Raw genomic sequence first — 24,683 nt, 5'->3', positions numbered from 1 at the left:
TTATTTTTAAAATAAATTAACGATAAATGGCACTAGACTGGTTTTGTCACATAAGAATTGAACTTCAAAATATCTATTTCATATCTCCAAAATATCACATGGATGATTCCCATTAGTATGCCTTATGATATATACATGCCTAGCTTTTACTTTATACTTACCAACAGTAACATACAAAGAAATAGGAATGATGTAGTTGTAAAGAATCATGAAGGAGAGAAAATCTGATATCACATTCTTAGCCTGTCAAAAAACAAGAAAATGAAAATCAATCAAGCATTCCAATTACTCTATAAATATACTGCAAACCAACTTTTATTCGTGTGTGAGAAATTATCATGAGGTTCTTGACGTTGTCGTCGTGAATATTTTTCCCAGCGAAACAGTCCTTTAATGTCTCCTATTTGTTAAGATTATCTTTACAGTTGTTTATGAAATTATTTGCCACCAACCAGTTTACCACTGGTAAAATCAAGTCATCAGAAATTAAAGTTGGTTTACAATAAAATTTCAATGACACAGTCACAGTTTCATAGATTTCTACTCATATATATATATATATATATATATATATATATATATATATATATATATATATATCTTCACACAATTCTCTACATTGGACATATATACTCCTACCCAAATTGTTTACATGGGTTTTTTCTTTCACATAGAATAAATCTATTATACTGGACATCATTACAGTTAAACCTGCCTAACCCGACATGTACTGGGAGACAAATGTTTCGTTGGATTGCACTGTGTGTCAGAATAAACAGTGTAAAAACAATGAAGATATGAAATTGAGAACGAAAATGAGGGTCGGATTGTCCAGTGAAACGGATAAGACCGGTGTCGGATTAGGCAGTTTTCACTATACAATTTTCATCTCTTTCAAGAAGTCTATCAATAAGATCTCTTTACGATAATGACTTTTGTGATAAACAGTTTCTGCTTGTGTACCCTAATCATATTGTACACCTACATTTACATCCTGCTTGGCATCTGGTATGTACCATGGATTCCCGACACTGTCCTGACCCATATACCAGTACGAAAGAATAGTACTCGCTAATACTTCCAACAACAAGATCACAAGGAATGTAATCAGGTACTTATTCATACCTCTAAAATCAAACGTCAACCACATTAACAAAGTTCAACACCATTCATTAGATATTTCACTGCTACATTCATTATATACTACAATGTCGAATTCATTAAATATTTCAATGCTGTGGTAAGTTATTTGCATACCTTTCAACTCTGGAAAACTTGGTGCTTTTGGCCTTTGAATTCAAGGCCATTTTTGTATCTGGACCCGTATAAATTGCACAACCTAAATATACACATAATGTAATATTTAGTTTCACAATAATGTAACACTGCATCTACATACAAGTGGAAACGGGCCCTGTTTAACAATAGAACTTACGACCACGACTAAAAATGTAACATACTTGTAAACAATAATCAACTTAATTACATAATCAAATTCTTCTTTACATTAAAATCACAATTTTATGAACGTAAAGATTAAAATAAATCGCAAAAGAAGATTTTGATCTTAGTCGTAAGTTCTTCTGTAGAACATGGCCTTGAAGCCCATTTTGATCTTAGTCGTAAGTTCTATAGAACATGACCTTGAAGCCCATTTTCATCTTAGTCGTAAGTTCTGTAGAACATGACCTTGAAGCCCATTTTGATCTTAGTCGTAAGTTCTATAGAAAATGACCTTGAAGCCCATTCTCACAATATATGGAAACCGGAGTCTATCTTACATCTATAAAATATGAGGAAGAACATCTGCTAATAATAAAACAGATATCAGTACCTGTGTATCTATAGTTCACACGGCATTATCATCTAATAAAGGTTTTTTAAAACACTCAGTCACTCAGATTACCATATACAAAAGGTGTATTTTTAAGTCTGGCTCCCCGAAGCAGGATGTTTTCTGGTCCCAAGGATTTCAGAACATGGTGGGAATCATTGTACACTTTTATACGACCAATAAACTTGTAGAGATCTGCAATAGGTTTCGGACATTCAATGTTGGCACATAGATCGGTGAATACGCCTTCTTTCTGGAACCTTTTCGTCTCCGGAACACAAAAATGAGTCTGCAAGAAAGTGAGCAATATCGGTATTTCAGGAACAAGGAATAATTCATCTGGGTAATCTAGCTCATATCATTAAAACAATAATTCATCTGGGTAATTTAGCTCATATCATTAAAACAATGAATAATTCATCTGGGTAATCTAGCTCACATCATTAAAACAATGAATAATTCATCTGGGTAATCTAGTTCACATCATTAAAACAATGAATAATTCATCTGGGTAATCCAGTTCACATCATTAAAACAATGAGTAATTTATCTGTGTAATCTAGCTCACATCATTCAAACAATAATTCATCTGGGTAATCTAGTTCACATCATTAAAATAATGAATAATTCATCTGGGTAATCTAGCTCACATCATTAAAACAATAATTCATCTGTGTAATCTAGCTCACATCATTAAAAAATGAATAATTCATCTGGGTAATCTAGTTCATATCATTAAAATAATGAATAATTCATCTGGGTAATCTAGCTCACATCATTAAAACAATAATTCATCTGTGTAATCTAGCTCACATCATTAAAACAATGAATAATTCATCTGGGTAATCTAGTTCATATCATTAAAATAATGAATAATTCATCTGTGTAATCTAGTTCATATCATTAAAACAATGAATAATTCATCTGGGTAATCTAGTTCATATCATTAAAACAATGAATAATTCATCTGGGTAATCTAGCTCATATCATTAAAATAATGAATAATTCATCTGGGTAATCTAGCTCACATCATTCAAACAATAATTCATCTGGGTAATCTAGCTCATATCATTAAAACAATAATTCATCTGGGTAATCTAGTTCACATCATTAAAACAATGAGTAATTCATCTGTGTAATGTAGCTCATATCATTAAAACAATAATTCATATGTGTAATGTAGCTCATATCATTAAAACAATGATTCCTCTGGGTAATCTAGCTCATATCATTAAAACAATGAATAATTCATCTGTGTAATGTAGCTCATATCATTACAACAATAATTCCTCTGGGTAATCTAGCTCATATCATTAAAACAATGATTCATCTGTGTAATGTAGATCATATCATTAAAATAATGAATAATTCATCTGGGTAATCTAGCTCACATCATTCAAACAATAATTCATCTGGGTAATCTAGCTCATATCATTAAAACAATAATTCATCTGGGTAATCTAGTTCACATCATTAAAACAATGAGTAATTCATCTGTGTAATGTAGCTCATATCATTAAAACAATAATTCATCTGTGTAATGTAGCTCATATAATTAAAACAATGAATAATTCATCTGGGTAATCTAGCTCATATCATTAAAACAATGAATAATTCATCTGGGTAATCTAGCTCATACAGTGCACTTAACACTGAAACTGGTTCTCAAACTCTCTCAGATATCAAAAGAATGGGTATCTATGCTACATTTAATGGAAGAATGGATACTTCATCTGGGTAATCTAACTCATATTGTGCAGTTAACATCAAAACTGGCTCTCAAATTCTCAAAGATATTTTGATATAAAGCAGAATAGGTATCAATCTTAAGCAACATTTAGTGGATATATTTCCTACGGTACATTTAGTGGATATATTTCCTAAGGTACAGAAAGTGGATGAAAAGGTGAAGTTAACGAACAGTGATCAATCCCATACCTTCTATAAGGTATGCAATTACTTTTTACCATTTTTGTTAACGAAGCAACTGTCTATGTCAAAATTTCTAGTCTTTCATTTATCGTGAGCAATTGTCATATGAAGTGTTGGAAAGCCATACGTTTTGATATTGTGAATTTGAGAAAAGTTTTATGATTTGAAATTTGCTAGTTCTTTAGATTTATTTTATGTTAGAGTATTATGATAGTTTTGGATTGTTGCAATTAAAACTGTAAAGCCATATCTTATCGTTAGAAAAGGTTGTAAAATATTTGTAACAATCGGTGATCGAACACGGGGCCTTTTCATTAATATTTAGCTGATTTAACCACTGAGTTACAAAGTAAGGTGATATTACTACAACATAAGATTTAAACATTTCGAAAATCATACAAGAACTCTTCACATCGAGGAGATGAAAAAATTATTTTTATAAAGAAAATGTCAGAAATGTCGCATCCTTAATTCTTTTTAATGAAAGGTGAAAATAACGAACAGTGATCAATCTTATAACTCTTATATAAGCAATGCAAAATACAGAGTTGTGCAAACACGGACCCCAGGGTATACCAGAAGTTGTATATATAATGTTTCTCCATTACAAACTTACGACCAAATGAATATTTGTAGAAGGGGGACATAAAACTTGGCCAAATGACCAATTGTTTCTGCACTATTTAACGATAAACGCACTGTCTGATCATTAGCAGTCTGAACCTGTAATATTTGTCATTTACAAAATAATGCTTTGAGACTTTTACAGCTTTTGTGAAAAACTTCATGTAAACAAATTGTCACAGTGCATCAAGCTTTTATTCTCAATGTCCAGGAATAAAGAGGAGAGTCTTGAAAGGTTGTACTATTTTAGACATTCATTTTTTCAGTTTATTTTCTACATCTAGGGCTCAACAATGGCAGTGAACACAAAATTCATAATTTTTGTTCCCTATGCCCAATTGTTACTTTAGAGCAATTTTGGTGCAAATTGTTCATGCAGTTTCTGAGATGTCCAAATGTTATCAACGATGCATGATCGGCAACAATAGATGGCCACTAATAGCAAAATGTCATCAAAGTGGCTCAAATGACCCAAATGCATAAGGTTGGATGTTCAAATCTATAATTGTGTTCCGGTTTAACTGCTCGACTGATTACCTTTAAATTGGTTTCGCCATCTAAGTTAGCTGTTGTGACGTAACATTTCCCCTCGGGATCATGGGAGGATATCATCACCAAGTCACATGGGAAACCTTGATTTGCTTCCACTTTCACTATGTCTCCCACCTATCAAGAAATCAACAGCAAATGTAAAACAGATGTTCGTCATCTTCGCCTTTCATGGACAAATTGATTACTGTAGAGTTTACATATGCCTTGGTGGTCCTCATGTTTTTCGTTTTGTACATGTATCTTCAGATACAAAATCAAATGAGCACTGTGCTCCTAATTTTTCTGAATATGAAAATGTTTGCACCGTATGAATTTTAGTACAGAACCTATCTTCATAACAAATGAGTGCTCTTCCTGAATCAGATTTTTAACCGGAACTTTTAATACGTTTTACTTGAGATGTCTTATTAAGATAAATGATACATATTTCGTTGGCTTTATGGCTAGTTTTACAAACTGTTTACAATGTATATCATGTCTTACATTAATTTTATGCATGGTGTGCCTGTTCAACATTCTGTCCTTCACTTGGGTGTTGTCACCTACATTAACATTCTGTCCTTAACTTGTGTGATGTGACCTACATAACAGTCTGTCCTTCATTTGAGTTATGTGACCTACATTAACATTCTGACCTTGACTTGAGTGTTATGACCTATATTAACATGCTATCCTTGATTTGCGTACCTTTATATTTAGACCTTGACTTAAGTTATATGACCTACATTTACGTTCTGTCCTTGACCTAATTGACCTACATTAACATTCTGACCTTGACTTGAGTGTTATGACCTATATTAACATGCTATCCTTGATTTGCGTACCTTTATATTTAGACCTTGACTTAAGTTATATGACCTACATTTACGTTCTGTCCTTGACCTAATTGTTGTGACCTACATTAACATCCTGTCTTTGACCTAAGTGTTGTGACCCAAATTAATATTCTGTCCTTGATCTAAGTGTTGTGACATATATTAACATCCTGTCTTTGACCTAAGTGTTGTGACCCAAATTAATATTCTGTCCTTGATCTAAGTGTTGTGACATATATTAACATCCTGTCTTTGATCTAAGTCTTGTGACATATATTAACATCCTGTCTTTGATCTAAGTGTTGTGACATATATTAACATCCTGTCTTTGATCTAAGTGTTGTGACCTACATTAACATCCTGTCTTTGATCTAAGTGTTGTGACATATATTAACATCCTGTCCTTGATTTGAGTGTTCAACATTCTTTCTTTGCCTTAAGTGTTGTGACCTACCTTAATGTTCTGTGCCTTTATTTGTGTCAGCTCACCATTGTGGACGATGAATGCTTTTCTATTGTTGACCTCATTGTCTGCTTTGTGTCGTAACCAGTCCTCATACCCCTGTAAAAACAAACACACTCTCAGAAATATTTAGAAGTGTAACCAGTTCTCATAACCCGTAAACAACAAACACACCATCAGAAATATTTAGAAGTGTAACCAGTCCTCATACCCCTGTAACAAACACACTATCAGAAATATTTAGAAGTGTAACCAGTCCTCATACCACTGTAACAAACACACTATCAGAAATATTTAAAAGCAAAATTGTCTCATTATTGTTTACAGCGGTATGAGAATAATTTGGTATGCTCTATGCCCCGGGAACTACACCATTTTATGCCCTCTGCCCCGGGAAATGCGCTGTTTTAAGCCACATACCCCAGGAATTGTGCCGTTTTATGCCCTCTGCCCTGGGAACTGTGCTGCATAGTGCATTTACGACGTCATACACATTAAATGTTTCTGATGAAAAGTTTAGGATTTATGAACTCGGACGCCTGAACGGACGGACGGACTGACAGACATGACGGCGACTATATGCTCCCCTGAAATTTTTCTTGGAGCATAGATATTATTGGGTTGATTTATGTCCTCTCTTCTGTTAAACAAACACAGACTTATATTCGTGGACTGTTAGTCCCCGAGGGTCTCTACAACCCAGTAGCTAAGTACTTCGTTACTAGCTTGAAAATACGGATGTATATTCATTGCTGTTTTAAAATTTAGAAATTCATTTCAAAATTAAGGATTATCTCCCTCATGCATAGCTCTTACCCTTGGACGAATTTGGCTCCACTTGTTTGGCACGCTGTTTTTGGCTATATTTAGATCTAAAACTTCATAGTTATTTCGGATTTCAAACATTTCGGTTGAGCATCACTAAAGAGACATTATTTGTCGAAATGCGCATCTGGTGCATCAAAATTGGTACCGTATAAGTTTTACATTCACATGTTTGATAGCTGTGAATGTTGTGCCCCCTAAATAATGTCGCACCTTTTTGATGGCTGTGTAACTCCAAACATTCGTGGGACTATGCAGATGTGCCCTCTATAACATCTTACCTGTTTGATGGCTGTGACAGTAACTACAAACACTCATGGAACTATACAGATATACCCCATATAACCTCTAATCTGTTTGATTTCTGTGACAGTTCTGCCCTCCTTAAAATCAAACACACATGGGACTATATGAGATGCACCCCCTCCCCTACAATCTTTCACCTGTTTGATGACTGTGACAGTGAATACAATCTCTCACCTGTTTGATGGCTGTGACAGTGACTACAATCTCTCACCTGTTTGATGGCTGTGACAGTGACTACAATCTCTCACCTGTTTGATGGCTATGACAGTGACTACAATCTCTCACCTGTTTGATGACTGTGGCAGTGACTACAATCTCCCACCTGTTTAATGGCTATGACAGTTACTACAAACACTAGAGGGACTATATAGATGTACCCCACTACAATCTCTCACCTGTTTGATGGCTGTGACAGTTACTACAAACACTAGAGGGACTATACTGGTGGCCGAACTCACAGGACTATCCATTATCAACTGAAAAACAATTACATTGATTGTATAAAATATTCAAATGAATTAAAACTACAAAGTAAGCATAAGAGTCTATTTACTACCAACACAAACAGTTGAAACATGATGTAATGTGATAGCTTATGCAAAGTTTAATAAACACAATGGAAGTACATCTGTATTATGTAAAACTTATACGGTACCAATTTAGATGCACCAGATGTGCATTTCGACAAATAATGTCTCTTCAGTGATGCTCAACCGAAATGTTTGAAATCCGAAATAACTATGAAGTTTTGGAGCTAAATATAGCCAAAAACAGCGTGCCAAAAAAGTGGAGTCAAATTCGTTCAAGGATAAGAGCTATTAAAAAATGATATTTTATTTCTTACATTTATATTTTCTATTTTGATTTGTGTTCTTACCGAGCTTCGATGAGTATGTAGCAGATGACCAAAATAACGATCGTAGAACACAAAATATAGTTCGTTAGAGTTTTATCAAATAAAAAATTAGGAACAATATAAAAGAGAATATAAGATAGAGATATTTAATTGAAAATGTTAAAAAAAGACGAAACATGTGTAAAATAAAGGTAATATAGAGCGTAAAGTTAACTGAAATGACGACAAGAAGAGCAGAGTAAACTACATCCGTGATGTGATTTGGGCGCGATCAGCGATGGAGAATCTGGTGTCGGTCTAGCTTACTAAGTTGAAAACGCTTGTTGATCACAGATTTTGACAGAAATTCAAAGGATCTGAGAGAATTGATGGTGGATATGATGGGTCAAGTTAACGTTAAGCTCTTAGTCAGGTTTTTGGAAAGAAACAACGGTATGTTCATCGTTAGGACTCGCGGTAAACGTAGCCATGCAGGAGACGATTCAAGACAGTAGGACAGATTTAGACAAAGTGCAGGTAGGTTGCGTCTTTTATTTACCTTCAATGTGTGTAAAAGAAAATAAAAACGAACTGACGGAGTTTTTGTTCCCTTGAGAAATTTCTGTTGTAGGATTTTAATGAAGACTCGCACCGGTACCCTGAAATGAACATCTAAATTTTTCGAGCCTCGAAACCAGCCTCGCTTATGATCAAGCCGAGTCATAGCTGTGATGGAAGTTGCCAGGAAACAATAGGTTAACTTATCATCATAAAGTAAATAGGCTTTTAACTCGGTCTACATGTCTTCGCTACCAATATCATAGAACTTTATAAAATCGCCATGCAGAAGTTGAAGACGGTATTACTGTATAAAATGAAACAACAGAATGATATGTTTAATGTTTATCTGTTATAAATTGATGAAATTCTTGTTTGTTTACAAAATAAAATCTGTATAAATATCCTTCTGCGTTTTTTTTTGTTTGTTAATGATATCATTGCAGTGGCGGATCTAGGCTTTACGAAGGGGTGTGTGGGTGGGGGCGAAAGTCAAGTATTAGCCAAAATACTCAGCCATTTTGGGTGCCAATCTGGAATTTTACTCGCACTATTTCTATTATTTAAATTTGTGGCGAGAGTGGGGGGTATCTAAATCCCCCACTGTATTGCATAAGCAAGAACCCAGGTGAAAATACAGGAACTGACTTTTGAAGCGGTGATTGTATTCATACGCAAGAACAAACTGATCACGTGACCAAATTCATGTCAAACGAAATTGAACATCGATTTCATTAGTACTGTAATGTAATTAAAGTGCATTGGCAAATGTAAATATATAAAAATGTGCACACAATGAAGATATGGCACATAAACAGACACTTTAGTTGAAATCTTATTTGTAAGCGCATTATCGATTCCCCCGTCATAGGTTAAGAGCCGATTGATCTCTTATCATAAGAGGAAGACCCTGATCCATGACTCTATACAGTGAATGTATGCTCCTCTAGATGAGGAAGGGGAAAAGTCGCAATCTCGAAATCTGTCACTTGTTTTTACTTTGTAGATGCTTAAACTTTGTCCTTTTGTATTTCAACATTGCAAATAACTTTTAAACAGGAAATGTGAAGGAAGTTCCTCTCCATAAGATTCAGATTTAGTGCAGCGAGTCATATACTTATAATTTTAGAAATGACCTTTTTATAGGTGATATACATTTCTATGGAAAGGAAGGATCACACACTCCGTATAGATTGTGAAAATGATAGAACAAGTAAACATCCAATCACACACACAACAATTTTGACTCATTTTCTATCTCAAATCCTAGAACCGATTTAGATTCCCCCCTAAGGAACCACTTTTAGTAAACAAAATATAAGCTAAAACATTGTCGTACACATGTAAATAATGCTATAACTATCTGTAATGATGAGACAAACAATATACCGTATATTGGCTTTTTCCGGGTTAATTTCATTTGCATACTTCTCTTCTTTATATTGCAACATGAAATGTGAAGATAACGAACAGTCTAATAACTCCTATAAAGAATGTAAAATAAACAGTTGGGCAAACACGGTCGGTCCCTGGATATACCAGAAGTGGGATCAAGTGCCTTTGAGGAGTAAGTATCCCTTGTCGACTGGTCACACCCGCCATGTGCTCTATATCTTGATCAGGTAATACATACAATGTGTTGTGCTGTAATTTATTAATGAATCCCTGTTGTTTATTAGATTTAATTTTCACTACTAATTTCTTGGTCACATATTGTGAACAAAATCATTTGTCTTATTCAGTATTATTGGGGGTGGGCGCAAAATATACTACTCAAAATTTGATAAGGATCATAGATATTTTTCTGTTAAAAAGATTGATAACTGCATAACTGGCAATATTGTGTCTAAGTGAAATCAAAAACGTCTTCAACAAACTTGCACGTGCATTTCATGCCATGGGAAATGCGTTTCTCGTCACAGTTTATGCTTTTGCTTCCATTGCACGATTTTCACTCAGGCATCAGTGTCTGATTCTTTCTAAAATTTCAAAGTCACTTGAGTGTTTACACTACGTTTATCAACACAATGCCCCCTCAACGTGTAAGGCGTCGCCTGACGACAGAACAACTGGGCAGATGCATTGGAATACTTGACACAGGCTATTTACAACGTAGCGTTGCAAATGCACTAAACGTCAGCCAGATCGTTGTAAACAGGGCCTGGAACCGACAGCAAACTTTTGGTACAGCAGCACACCGACATTGGGGTGGTCGTCAGAGGTCGACAACCCAACGCCAAGACCATTTTGTGGCTCTTCAGGCACGACGACACCCTTCTGGACAGCAACCAACCTACGTAACGACCTCATGAACGCCCCGGAGGTGAATGTGTCTACTCAGACGATACGGAATCGGCTTCACAATGCAGGTCTCAACTCGAGAAGGGCATGTGTTCGATTCCCTCTGACTGTTCGACACCGGCGGGAGCGATTGGACTGGGCTGAAGATCATGTCACTTGGACACAGAACGATTGGGTTCACCGATGATCCAGGTATTGTTTGGACTTTACAGACAGGAGGCACTGAGTGTGGCGACGACAACGTGAACGTTTCCATGATACCAACATCAGTGAACATGACCGTTATGGTGGTGGTTCCATCATGGTCTGGGGTGGAATCAGCAGGGATGGAAGAACAGATCCTCATGTCCTGGAGAGAGGAACAATGACGGGAGTGCGGTAACGGGATGAGATCCTCGAAGTTTACGTCAGACTCTACGCTGGTGCTGTTAGCCCTGAGTTCATCCTGATGGATGATAACGCCCGTCCTCATCGCGCCAGGGTGGTGGAGCAGTACCTTCAGCAGGAGACAATTGTCCGTATGGACTGGCCACCGCGCTCGCCGGACTTGAACCCGATTGAGCATGTATGGAACATGCTGTAGGTTGCCCTTTCACGCCGTAGAGCACAATCCACGACTTTGGCAGAGCTCGGAAACGCCCTCGTGGAAGAGTGGAACAACCTTCCCATTGGAAACATCCGGGTGCTTATTGACAGCATGGCTCGACGTTGTCAAGCCGTCATTGATGCAAGGGGAGGCCATACCCGATATTGACACTTCATCGACTAAGTGTAATGATGGACTATCCCCAAAACTGTGTAATTCTTTCTCTGGTTTGCTGTTAACTTTTTGTAATGAAATGCCTTTTGGTGTTGTTATCAGATTTCAAGCATTCCGTATTGATAAAAGTTCATGCCGTTCATGAATTTTCATTCATAGCCTGAGTAAACACGTTTCTGAGTCAAATTTATGTCTTTTATTATGTTAATGGTAAATTACACACATATAACCTAGTGATCCATATCAAATTTTGAGTAGTATATTACAAGATCGACATATGGACTCATAGAGGCAACACAGTGCATATTGATTATACCTGGTTAATGTATCACGATTATTAATTATTATTATTAAATTTCAGGTAACAGGGCTGGAAACTCAACGAAATTAAGAGCCAACCACAGTACTAGCTTTACTGAATGTGGTCATCGCTGTTCTAAATCTGCCAGTTCCGATTTTCTGTTTTGTAAAGTTTATTATTTTTTTCATGAATTAATTTTGTAATAAACCTTATTTGTGACATGTGTGACCAGATATGGTATTGTGAAATAGAACTCGTCATTATCTACAACTTTTGTTATTTATGTGTGCACAAATTATTTTTGCCTGAAAAGATATTAAGGAAAATGTATCAAAATTGCAAGAAAAATATGTCGAGCATTTCAGAGCCCTAGCAAAAACCGGCGTCTTTTACATAAAAAAGATCGCAATATGTCACATCACATCTATCACTAAACACGATGTTGTTGTGAACAACGAATAGGTCTTTCGTTCAAATTTGAAATGATGTGATCAAACTTTCCTACAATTTTTCCTATGAATCGCTATTTCAGTAATCAATGATTGTTTTGTATTGGGGATATCAGGAAACCCTATATCACATCTACCAAGTCTCCTCTACAATCACAGAAAATCTCATCTACCAAGTCTCCTCTATAATCACTGAAAATCTCAACTCGATATTTCTAATATTTTCCTAGAATATTCAAGGACAACGTAACCATCTGAAAATCGTCAATACACTACGTAGTCAGTGACGTAATCAAAATGGAAAGCAAAACCTATGGAGCTCAAGTAAATATCTGACATTCTTGAAATTTTAACAAAATCGGTGAACATATATCGAAGAAATCGCGTGCACAAAAGAAGTAAACATAATACTAGAGAAAAAAATAAAAATTACGATACCAATAAGGTCTTCCGTTGGAAATAGAAGGCCTTAGTACTAGAGAGAAAAACCTTACACTATCAGTAAGGTCTGTCGTTGGAAACAGAGTAAAACAGAAAGTTCCCAACTTTGTTTGGGGGAACTAATTGGGCAATATTTTAACGTAAATGTCATCTAAAAATATTGCCAAATCAATTCAACTTTGAAACCAATGGAAAATACTTGTGTGTATTATATACCAAATACATGTATTTCCCATTGGTTTCAAAGTTAAAATAATAGTATAATTCATTGATTATCTTTCAAACCTCTTCTAGCAAATCACTTCCTATGTTGTCCTTTAATGAAAAATAGACGGAGTTTTTCTTAATATTTAGTTTTACTTTGATGAAAATCATGTATCGGACACTTTAATAAAATCCTTTTCTCAATGTTTGTAAAATGAATATCGTACTCGTGTGTTTGTTATTGTTATAAAAGGGTCAACTGTGATAGGTTGATTATATGTTGATTAACGTCCCGCTCGAGAATTTTTCACTCATATCTGGGTCGAGGCCTCTGCTGGTGGACTGTTAGTCCCCGAGGGTCTCTACAGCCCAGTATCTAAGTACTTCGTTACTAGCTGGAAAATACGGATGTATATTTAATTGCTGTTATAAAATTTAGAAATTCATTTCAAAATTAAGGATTACTAGTATCTCCCTCATGCATAGCTCTTATCCTTGGACGAATTTGGCTCCACTTGTTTGGCACGCTGTTTTTGGCTATATTTAGATCTAAAACTTCATTGTTATTTCGGATTTCAAAGATTTCGGTTGAGCATCACTAAAGAGACATTATTTGTCGAAATGCGCATCTGGTGCATCAAAATTGGTACCGTATAAGTTTTACATCGAGACGTCACGATTGCTGATGAAGGGTTGCAATATTTAGGTCTATGCTCGGCGGTTACGGCCTATGACACAGGCACTTGTTTCTGTAAATGACTTATGACCTCTGTATACTAATAATAACACGGTGTTATTATCAGTATACAGAGGTCATAAGTTATTTACAGAAACAAGTGCCTGTGACCTATGAGCAGGGAGGGATCTCTATCGTGCCACACCTGTTGTAACATGGGGGCCTCGCTTTTTGCAGTCTCATCCGAAGGACCGCGCCATTTGGTCGCCTCTTACGACAAGCAAGGGGTACTGAGGAGCTATTCTAACCAGGATCTAGTCAATTGTGATTGCAAGAATGTTTGATTTGGATCCTATGGTAAATTTTATTTTGAAAGTGCATGCTCAATTAATCAATGTGGATCGCCCACAAAAATGAAATATGAAATATAATACCTGTATAATTCCCACACAAAGGAAATAGAAGTTGGCAATTTTTCTAAACTGTTCAAATAAATTCTTTGGTATGAAGTTCCAAACTGTGTACTGAAAGTAACGAAAAATGCATAAAAATTCACAGTAAATGAAAGGTGAAGAAAACGAACAGTGATCGATATCATAACTCCTATAAGCAATACAAAAGAGTTGGGCAAACATGGACCCCTGAATATACCATATATATGGTGGGATCGGGTGACTAGGAGTACGTAAAATGTGTATTTATATATTGGTATATGTTTTATATGCACAATACATACAGTTCACTAAAACCTTTAAGATATTTTAGTTGTGCCATTTTACACCTCAAACTTCAATATTTTGAATATTCATGCAGACCATATTAGATGATTAACATTCCGTTGACAAAACCTATCATCTACATTTTCAAAAAATAAAATAAATAAAGTAAATGAAACCCACTGTTTTTGTGACATCATATTTCAGAATAAGGAACATGTGATATGATTTTGATCTTTGCTAAGCAGCTATATCCATGACAATACATCACATTTTAACTTTTCTTTTTGATTTTCAAGGTCAAAGAATTATCACAATGAACTAAATGCTTTGCAAGATTAGGTGAGAAATTTTATGCTTGTACTAGAACCCTAGAAATATTAAAGCAAATTTCTACTAATTTCTACAGTAGTGATACATTTCTTTATCAAACAAGGACAATGTATAAAACAGTGTGATAAATCTGTATGACATAGAGTGTTGAATAATCGTGTTAAGCAAGCACTTGCAATAAACTTGGTTGCTATCATACTGTACTGAGTGTGATGAAAGTACTTTGAGATGAGAAATAAACGGCTAAGTCTGAGATTTATTAATCAAAATTCGATTCAATACTGTCAGTCACACGTATTTAATAATCCTCTATTTATGCATTCTTGTATTTTCGGATTTTCAGCTAATTTTCGTAAATGTTCAATTTGTTGTTTATATACAATTTGGGTAACGCCCATCTGGCTAATGTAACACCAACATAAAGAGCTTTCATGTAACACAGCAAACACTTAATAGTATTGACTGCTTGTCTCCCCTTTGAAAACTATCAGTGATTTTTTCTCTTTCAAATGAAATACAATCCTTTGAAAACCTGGATGATGAAATTCCGAATTCCTCCAAAGCTCTCAGAATGCAGGAATCTAAAAATTCTACTCATCGCGGAAGGGGTGGTCTTAAAATCTGCACTAATCAGCACACCTGTTGTGGCTCAATTTGAAATAAATGCCTGTGAGAACAGATCGCACCTTTGATGAGACCACCCTGTTGTTGGGGTAGTGCTGATGTTGATGTTTGACCACTTCCGGACTCTCACCGACTGGGGCTTTGTTGTCCACATAGATTGATCTGTCTGTAGGTATCTGACGTTTGAAATAATCCTAAAAACACAAGTGAAATCAAATTATTAAAACAAAATATCACAGGAGAAACATAAAAGTAAAATATGACCTACACTTCCTCCAGAATATTTTCTATGTTAATGTGCAGCCAACATAACATGTCTTAATTGATCACATTTCTAACTGGTTTATACCAGGCCATGGGGCATGTACAAAAATTCTGTAAAAAAAAAATTGGCACACATTCTACAACGCAAAAACTCAAATGTAACACAATATTGAACATGTTTTATGATAATGAGCATATTGTTAGCTATTCGTTAAATACTATACCTCCGATTTCTTTTTTTTCATTTTCCTCAATTTTAGTCAAATGGTGGAAACCTCTAATCATAGACATTTAACATCCTCCTTGTAAAGGTTTAAGATGCAGTCTTTTCCAGAAGGAAATGCATGTGTCAAATATCCTATTTGATAGATTTCATAGATAGAGACTCAGAGGATCTTCTTCAATCAATTTGATATATACTTGTGCAAAATGTGAAATCAGTATTCAATAATTTTACTCTATTGTTAAACGTATTGCACATATCCCTGTTATCATTCAGTGTGTTTGGAGATTTCAAAATTCCAAAATATCCTAATCCTAGGTTGAATTTGTTTTTATTTTAGAATATATCAATTTCTAAATCATTTTGTTTATTTTTTTTTTTAAATTTAAACCAAACATTTCCTTTTAAGAGATCTTGACATGAAGCAATTTTACATTTAAGATTTGAGATTGACGAACCATGCATGTTATATTGTACATTGCGGTGCACAAAAATATATCAAAACACTCTTATTTTTATAGAAATTTAGTAACAAGCAAGTCAGCTTTATTAAAAAATAGTATCATTTTTTGTAAAATATATGTAGATAATTTTTACATAGGGCACATTCTTATCATGAAAGTTAATTTCACATTCTTCTTACTGGGGTCTGATACCCTATATTTGAAACTAAGTGAGAAAAAAATTATACGATTGATTTCTATCTTATCATGCACAATAAGAAGTTTTGTTCCTTCGAACAAAATAACATAGTTTCAACAAAATTGAAAAAATTTTACGTATCTGTTTGGTATTACCTTATTTTCACACAGGACTAAATAAAAAAATTCTTTCTTGCTTTCTGCATAACCCACTTTGTGATGTTTGTGATTTAAGGCTATGCAACATCAGATAGGCCATGCAGATCAAGGCGTGCAGATCACTTGTTTACAATGCAGTAAGGAAGAATCAGACAGGAGAAAAATTTCCGAGGGAAATAGCATTGATGAGATTTTATGCATCAGTGGTTTATCAACCTCGTTCTAGAATGTCACGGTTTATCTTTGTAGTGGTTGTTCAACTTCGATTTAGAATGTTCATATTTGTCTATGTAGTGATGGATTAGCCTCGTTTTAGAAGGTCCCGATTTGTCTTCGTAATTATTTATCAGCCTCGTTTTTAATACCTTGATTTGTCTTTCTAGTGGTTTGACTCGTTTTAGAATACCCCGATTAGTGTATGTAATTGTTTATTAGGCCCGTTTTAGAATGTCCCGATTTGTCTTTGTAGTGGTCTATCAACTTCGTTTTAGAGTACCCCGGTTTGTCTTTAAAGATGTTTATTAGCTTCGTTTTAGAATGTCTCGGTTTGTTTTTGCAGTTATTTATCAGCTTCGTTTTAGAACACCCCGGTTTGTCTATGTTGTTGTTGTTCAGTTTAGTTTAAAAAGTGAGTTTATAAGAACAATTTTCAATGATATCTTTAAAACACAGAATAACCATTTTCACTAAACAAGTCATCTAGAATAACAAAAACCTTCTCATACAAAGATTTTTGAAAAAAGTACCTCGTTTAAAGTCAGCATTTTGTAAATTCTATGATCGTTATAACAATTTAGTTTGCCAATACAACCTATTATTAGGTGAAATGCTGTCTGACTTGTTTCATGTGACTGTTAGGCCGTTCTTGGCACACCGATTTTGACTTATCAAGATATACGGCTCACGATGGGAATGCTTACTTCTGATCCCACCTCTGGTATATCCAGGGGTCCGTGTTTGTCCAACTCTTTATTTTATATAGGAGTTATGAGATTAAGAACTGTTTGTTATCTTCGCCTTTCACTTGTCTTGTTTTGAAGGTTCTACTGCGTCAAAGTCGCGTGATATATACAGGGTATGTAGGATGTCTTTAGAAAACAAAGCTCCAAACAACTCTTTAGGTTTCATAAAGACCCCATTGGAAATAAGCCAATTACGGCTCTCATTGGTTCTTCTCAAGTCAATGGCTCTATATCATGTTGGTAGTCTATGCTTATCTTAATTAAGAATAGATTAATTTTATGTATCCGCTTAATGTTATAGTTTTAAAACATGTCATCATTTCACTTGTTACTTTAATGTATTTATTATTCGTAATGTGTCATTACTTGAATAAACAAAGAAACGTATTGAAATGAGCATTTTCTCTTCACCAATCTTTGTTTTATATTTTCATGTTGACGTATCATAATTCTATGGTCATTATAACGATCTGGTTTGCCAATACAGCCTATAATTGGGTCAAATGCTATCTGATGTGTTTAATACCTACTGTTAGGCCATTCTTGGCACACTGGTTCTAACTACGGATTACTCTGTTTACTTAATCAAGACAGAGCTCACAATGGGATTGACCGGTCGATAGGGGATGCTTATTTCTCTTAGGTACCTGATCCCATCTCTGGTATATCCAAGCGTCCGTGTTTGCCCAGCTCTCTATTGTGTATATGAAATTGATCACTGCTATCTTCACCTTTCATCGTCATATTTTCATGCATTGAACCAGTAAAAAATATATACAATTCTTATTTTTAATAAACACCTCAGGAAGAAAACGTAACACATTTCATGTTTTATATTTATTGATATTTCAAAGTAGCATCTGATGACAAGGAAGTTTATTACAAAGTGAAAAGTATGAAAACTGGATAACAAGAATAGAGTTTTAGATTTGAAAATGTTAGTAATTGCTGGTTGCACAAAGACCAGTAGTAGCCGTGGCAGTATCCATCGTCCTGCTACTTTTTAGATAATCTCCATCCCGCAAAGCTGCTCACCTCAGCCTCTATTTTACCATCACCGCCGATATTCCTGACGTAGACAGTTGCCCCTCTACGAACGTACACCACGACAGTTGTTGACCCGGATTCATAATGCTCATCGCTGTCCACGGTCAGTTTTCCTTTGACCTCACCCCCAACAACCAATTCTGAAACAACCCAGCGTTTGTGATGGGTCATCAAAGTCCAGGTGAAGACGTAATGACCAGAGCGAGGACAGACGAACTTCCCAGTTCCCGTATTGTAGAGGTGTTGCCTGTCAGATACCACGTTGTCAAAGCAAATGACGTCATTTTTTCCTAAATTCGTTTGAGGGCGAGACAATCGAACGTAGAAGGACTGCCTTTTAGGGAATAGGTGGAAAATGTGTCGTTTTGATAGGACGTTGGTTTCTGTAAATATAAAGATTGGTAAACTGACTGGCAAATTGTGAACCTTATATACTATGATTTTGAAATGAGAAAAAAGTTGGAAAAAAATTCTACAATTTTCTAAATTGAAATACAGATAAATGTTTTGTCGTAGAATTTTAATTATGAAGTAGAATATTTATGAAATTTTAATGAAGTAGTCTAATTAAAGAACATTGAAACACTGCATATTAAAGAAACCAAAAGAACATTTTACCTTACTGATACTTTCTAAATGTTAAACATTAAATTTGTGATGTTTATTTATTTCAAACTGATAAATGCAGAACTGCATTAAGGCACAAAAGATAAGGTTGATCAAATAAATAGTAAAACATTGATTTTTAAAAATTTAATTGTTTCTTTGAGTCATGGTTAGGAAATTCAGTTTCTCCTTTAGTCATATTTTGGTTAATAAAAACATGATACTCCTAGTATAACATCTGAAGATAGGAAACACACAGACATATAAAAGGTGAAGATAATGAACAGTGATAGTTATAATGCTGTTTCTCAAACATTATTATTGATTTGTGTATAAATGGTCTTGATATTGAAGTCGTTGGAAAAAAATTTGTAAGGATATAGGTAATGGAAATTTACTAGTATTATAGCAATGCTACGATAAAGGTAACTAAAAGTGTAAGATTTACAAATCATACCATTGATGAAATGTACATTTAATATAAATACACGCTAATAATGTCGGGAATGTTTCTCTTGATGTCACATCATTAGTTCTTTTTATACCTCACAAGTCAATTTTTCATAGTAATGAATTAGTTTGTTCAATATACATCTTGTTCTACCATATATTTAAGATCTTACAAGGGTGTAAAATAATATGTTACAAACGAAACGACAGCAAATGTACAATTTACACGTGGAGGAGTGAATTCTAGTGAATTGTTGACATTCACGGGCCAGCACATTTATTCCTAAGAAATGTATCTACATGTATCTGATAGCATACATCACACACGTGCAAGTTTGTTAAGTCTGACATAAATTTCCTCAGTGTTTAACCATATTCCTAACGACTGAAGAAATTTTCTACAACTTTATCCGTTTACTGAATTCTAACGCACGATTCTCATAGTGCAAATAAGTTAGTGCAAAGTACCTATACATATTTTCATCATTTTAGTTCTTTTTTATTCAAAATATCATCAACAGTCTTTGCTTTACAGTTAAGCATGTCCTAAAACAATCTTACCGGAAGAGCCTGCTTCTAGATCTCCGACTTCCGGTTCTTCATCCTTCAGACATTCGCTTACAGTGACCAGGAAAGCGACCAGCAGGACCACGGACAGCAGTACAGAAGACTTCATGGCTTTGAATACTTGGGTACAGAACTGTAGAAAACAAGATTCTTGACCATTTTATAGAAGGTTTAAGGTAACACGCTGTATTATTCAATAATTTAACATGATATCATCTATTGAATTAAAAAACTTATTTGTTGATTTTCAATTATTGACATATTGTAGGGATCGTAATAAGCGTCATCTTGAATTACATTTGGACGTTTTTTGTTGATAAAATACAAGACTGATAACAGATGTAGCTGAACCTTTTAGATTCTCTACGATGTGAGAGAAATTATTAATGACTGGCAACCAAGGAATGTATTTATCTTATTTTGTGAATATTGATAATATTCAGCATTTTAGGACAAGAAAGTTTTATTGTGTTGTCTTCTTCACCTTTCAGTATGAGCGATTGTATATTGTGTTCACCAATCTATCTTGTTAAGATTGTGTTGTAAACTTCGTGTTCACCGTCCATACGATGTGTCCGTTTAAACATTACGATTCAATTCCCTTTCAATAACAGCTTCAAGTTTTCAACACTAAATAGATCCCTGAGAAGAGGTATATTGTTCTGCGCACGCGTCCAAAACACGTGTCCGATCCGAAGGTTTGTAAAATGACGCTCTTTTCGTTGCCAAATGATTGTACATGTGCACACTTACTGGATATATATTTAAATTGTAGCATGTAAGTCGATGAATAAATGGATTACTTAGTGACTTTGAAGATGGATAATTTTTAAATATCCGGTTTTGTCTCACTTTGATGGGTACACATTTAATATTTTTATAATGATTGACGTTTTGTTTTCATGGGTGTTATACCAATGTATAATTTCAATCAGTACACTTCACGATCTGATGTATATGTACATTTTCCCTCGAATTCACAGTGTTGGTAAATACAAAATGAAACTTATATGAAATAAGCAAAATTCATTATCATCTTATATTTACACCCACCCTATAAACGTTTGACCCCTCTTGACCCTTTAATGGAGGATCTGGTCCTTAAAATATGACATTGTGAAACAAAACTCGAAATTACTTACAACTTTTGTTTTATATGTCTTCATAAATCATTTTTACATAAAATGACATTAAAGAAAATGTATCAAAATTGCACGAAAAATTTGTCGCGCAATTTAAAGCCTTATGGAGATCCGACGCCTTTTGTATCAGAGAAATCGCAATATGTTATGTCACATCTATCAAGCATCCTCTAAAATCGCTGAAAATTTCAACTTGATATTTTGTTTCCAAAAACACTCAAGGGCAATGTGACCCTCTGAAAATCAATAAAACGTCAATATCTGACGTAAGTGACATAATTAAGATTAAAAAAAACCAATTATCGAGTACAAGTAAATATTAACCGTCCCTGAAAATTTCACAAAAATATATCCGAGAAATCGCGTACACAAAATTTGTAAGAAAAAGAAAATAACTAGACACGATCTCGTATTATCTGTTTGCGTCTTCCATTATCTGTGTTTGCTTGCACTTGCTTCATCTTTCTAAATTATATTTGAGATAAGCATTTTAGCTAAAAAAAATTTCGATTGATTATCATCTTCAAATAATTATTTCTGTAAAGTTATGTATCAAACTAGCGTTTTACCATGAAATGATATGAGTTGATATTCCTATTAGTCATTTTCGTTTTTAAAAGCATGCGCCTTTGACAAATTTAAAAAGCTCTTTCATATATTTTCGTTCATTGCTAAGAAAAAGGCAGAGGTGGTTGGAAGATTGAAGAACCAATCAGATAACGGGAGACGCCAGGTGGTGTCACAACTTCCTTTAAGGCTGTCAATGGACATAAAAGCTCAAGTAGAGTGAAATAAATGGCAGAATACGACAAATAAAAAGAATGACATGGGATTTAGATGAAATACATAAGTAGAACTACATTAGCCTGACGAGATATTTGCAGAAATTCCTTCGATAAAGTTTATTTATACCCCGTGAACCGGTCTCGAAGTAGGTAGCCCCCTGTTTGTTTGCATGATTTGTTGCACACCTTTACATATATTAGTATGTCAAAAGTGGTCATCTCTAAAGCTTACAGAAGGTACAAACTGACTATTCAGAACGACTTGTGAGGGTGACCGGTTGGGAAAAAACATATTTTGAAAACATTTTTATTTATGTATAAAATAATTTCATTCTAGAGGGGGTTATGTACATATTTGAGATCTATACAAGCTATCCACACTTCATTTACCTGTGGGATTATTAGTGTAATAGTAAAGTATAACATGCTTGTAATGAAAACGCTTAGAACGAATTCACACTTATAACAAAGTGATGTTTAATACCCTGTGGGAAGAAAATGATAAAGATTGTATTGGATATACAACATTTTGTGAAAGCGAACTGTTCTCACTAGCTCCCTATAGCAGTGTTCTACTGAATGAAAGGTGAAGATAGCGAACAATCTCATAACTCCTATAAGCAATACAAAATAGAAAGTTGGGCAAACACGGACCCCTGGACACACCAGAGGTCAGATCAGGTGTCTAGGAGGAGTAAGCATATGCATCCCCTGTCGAACGGTCACATCCGCCGTGAGCCCCATATCCCGATCAGGTAAACGGAGTTGTCCGTAATCAAAATCAGTGTGCCAAGAACGACTTAACAATCGATATAAAACACGTCACACAGCAGGTGACCCAATGCTAGGTTGTATAAAATATGTGAAATGCTTATTTTAAACGAGACTGTTGAAGCCCTGCACCATCAACTTGTTTGTCAGTAGCCTGCCTCGATTTAAAAACTAACCATACCCAGAACAAGCTGTTGTGAATCAAATCAGTTGAGATATATAAACACCATATGCAGGTGATAATGGAATATTACTACATGAATATCGCAAGTTGACGATGGAGAGGCTGAAATCATCTCGTTTGTAATAAAGTTGAGTTGTTAGTTTGCCGTTAATATCTACTCTCAATAAAATATATAAGTATGAAGCAGAAGTGGACGACTCTGAGTAACTGAGTAAAGTACCATTACATAGTGCTGAGACAATACCTCAGTAATTCACAGACCCCCGATTTTTTCTTTGTGATTTATTAGCCTTGTTTTAGAATACCTCGGTTTGCTTTTGTAGTTGTTTATTAACCTCCTTTTAGACTACATCAGTTTGTATATGTAGCGGTTGATCAGCCTCGTTTTAGAATATACTGGTTTGTTTTGATAGTGGTCTAATAGTCTTACTTTAGAGTGTCCCAGTTTATATTTGTAGTTTGTTTTTATCAATATTGTTTTATAATGTCCGGGTTTGTCTATGTAGTGGTGTATTTGCCTCGTTTAAGAATGTCACGATTTGTCTTTGTAGTGGTGTATTGGCCTCGTTTGAGAATATTCAGGTTTGTCTATGTAGTGGTTTATAAGCCTTGCTTTAGAAAAACTCGATTTGTCTTTATAGATGTTTTAGTCTCAATTTAGAATACCCTGATTTATCTTTGTATTGGTTTATTAGCCTCGTTTTAGAGCACCTCAGTTTGTCTATGTAGAGGTTTATCAGCCTCGTTTTAGAATGTTCTGGTTTGTCTTTGTAGTGGTTCATTAGATTTGTTTTTAGAATACTCCGATTTGTCTTTGTAATTGTTGATCAGCATTGTTTTAGAATATTCCGATTCTTATTTATAGTGCTTTATTAGCCTCGTTTTAGAATACCCCGATGTGTCATTGTAGTAGTCTAATAGCCTCGTTTTAGAATACCCCGATGTGTCATTGTAGTAATCTAATAGCCTCGTTTTAGGATACCCCGATTTGTCTTTGTAATAGTTTATCAGCTTCGTTTTAGAATATCGAGGTTTGTCTAAGCAGTGGTTTATCAGCCACGTTTAAGAATATCCAGATTTGTCTTTGAAGTGGTTTACTATCCTCGTTTTTTATTGTCCCAGTTTGTTATTTTCGTTTTAGATTACCCAATTTTTCTTTATAGTGATTTTTATCCTCGTTTTAGAATGTCCAGGTTTCTCTTTTGTAGTGGTTTATTAGCCTCGGTTTAAAATATCCAGATTTGTCTTTGAAGTGGTTTAGTAGCCTCGTTATCAACAACCCGGTTGGTCTATGTAGTTGTTGTTTAGTTTTGTTTAGTTTAGAAAGGTGAGT

At 34.8% G+C, this 24,683-nt stretch overlaps 2 protein-coding genes and 1 long non-coding RNA gene across 3 annotated transcripts in view; 1 reads left to right on the top strand and 2 right to left on the bottom strand.

Annotated features, from left to right (window-relative positions):
- Positions 1-16,136, bottom strand: part of LOC125658573 (phospholipid-transporting ATPase IF-like) — a 40,903-nt gene extending 24,767 nt beyond the window's left edge. The window contains exons 1-10 of the mRNA XM_056150419.1: positions 16,038-16,136; positions 15,612-15,743; positions 14,311-14,400; positions 7,747-7,827; positions 6,212-6,319; positions 4,928-5,056; positions 1,907-2,123; positions 1,258-1,339; positions 986-1,127; positions 162-243 (exon numbers count right to left, since the gene is read on the bottom strand). Of these exons, the coding sequence (XP_056006394.1) occupies positions 162-243; positions 986-1,127; positions 1,258-1,339; positions 1,907-2,123; positions 4,928-5,056; positions 6,212-6,319; positions 7,747-7,827; positions 14,311-14,400; positions 15,612-15,743; positions 16,038-16,058 (1,084 nt within the window). The 5' untranslated portion in view covers positions 16,059-16,136. The remainder of the gene's footprint in view (positions 1-161; positions 244-985; positions 1,128-1,257; positions 1,340-1,906; positions 2,124-4,927; positions 5,057-6,211; positions 6,320-7,746; positions 7,828-14,310; positions 14,401-15,611; positions 15,744-16,037) is intronic.
- Positions 8,298-9,145, top strand: LOC130050399 (uncharacterized). The gene is made up of 2 exons (XR_008798837.1): positions 8,298-8,723; positions 8,818-9,145. It is a non-coding gene; the product is annotated as an uncharacterized LOC130050399 (long non-coding RNA).
- Positions 16,137-18,620: 2,484 nt separating the features above from the next.
- LOC130050395 (complement C1q-like protein 2) lies at positions 18,621-20,609 on the bottom strand. Its single transcript, XM_056150418.1, has 2 exons — positions 20,463-20,609; positions 18,621-19,228 (listed from the first exon to the last, which is right to left on the bottom strand). Exons 1-2 carry the CDS (start codon positions 20,575-20,577, stop codon positions 18,795-18,797), a joined length of 549 nt encoding a protein of 182 aa, XP_056006393.1. The 5' UTR covers positions 20,578-20,609; the 3' UTR covers positions 18,621-18,794.
- Between the last annotated feature and the right edge of the window lie 4,074 nt (positions 20,610-24,683).

The sequence above is a fragment of the Ostrea edulis genome, chromosome 9 (genome assembly GCF_947568905.1).
Source record: "Ostrea edulis chromosome 9, xbOstEdul1.1, whole genome shotgun sequence".
Classification (NCBI taxonomy): domain Eukaryota; kingdom Metazoa; phylum Mollusca; class Bivalvia; order Ostreida; family Ostreidae; genus Ostrea; species Ostrea edulis.
Note: the sequence above shows the minus strand (reverse complement) of the source record. Positions and strands in the feature narration are given on the sequence as shown.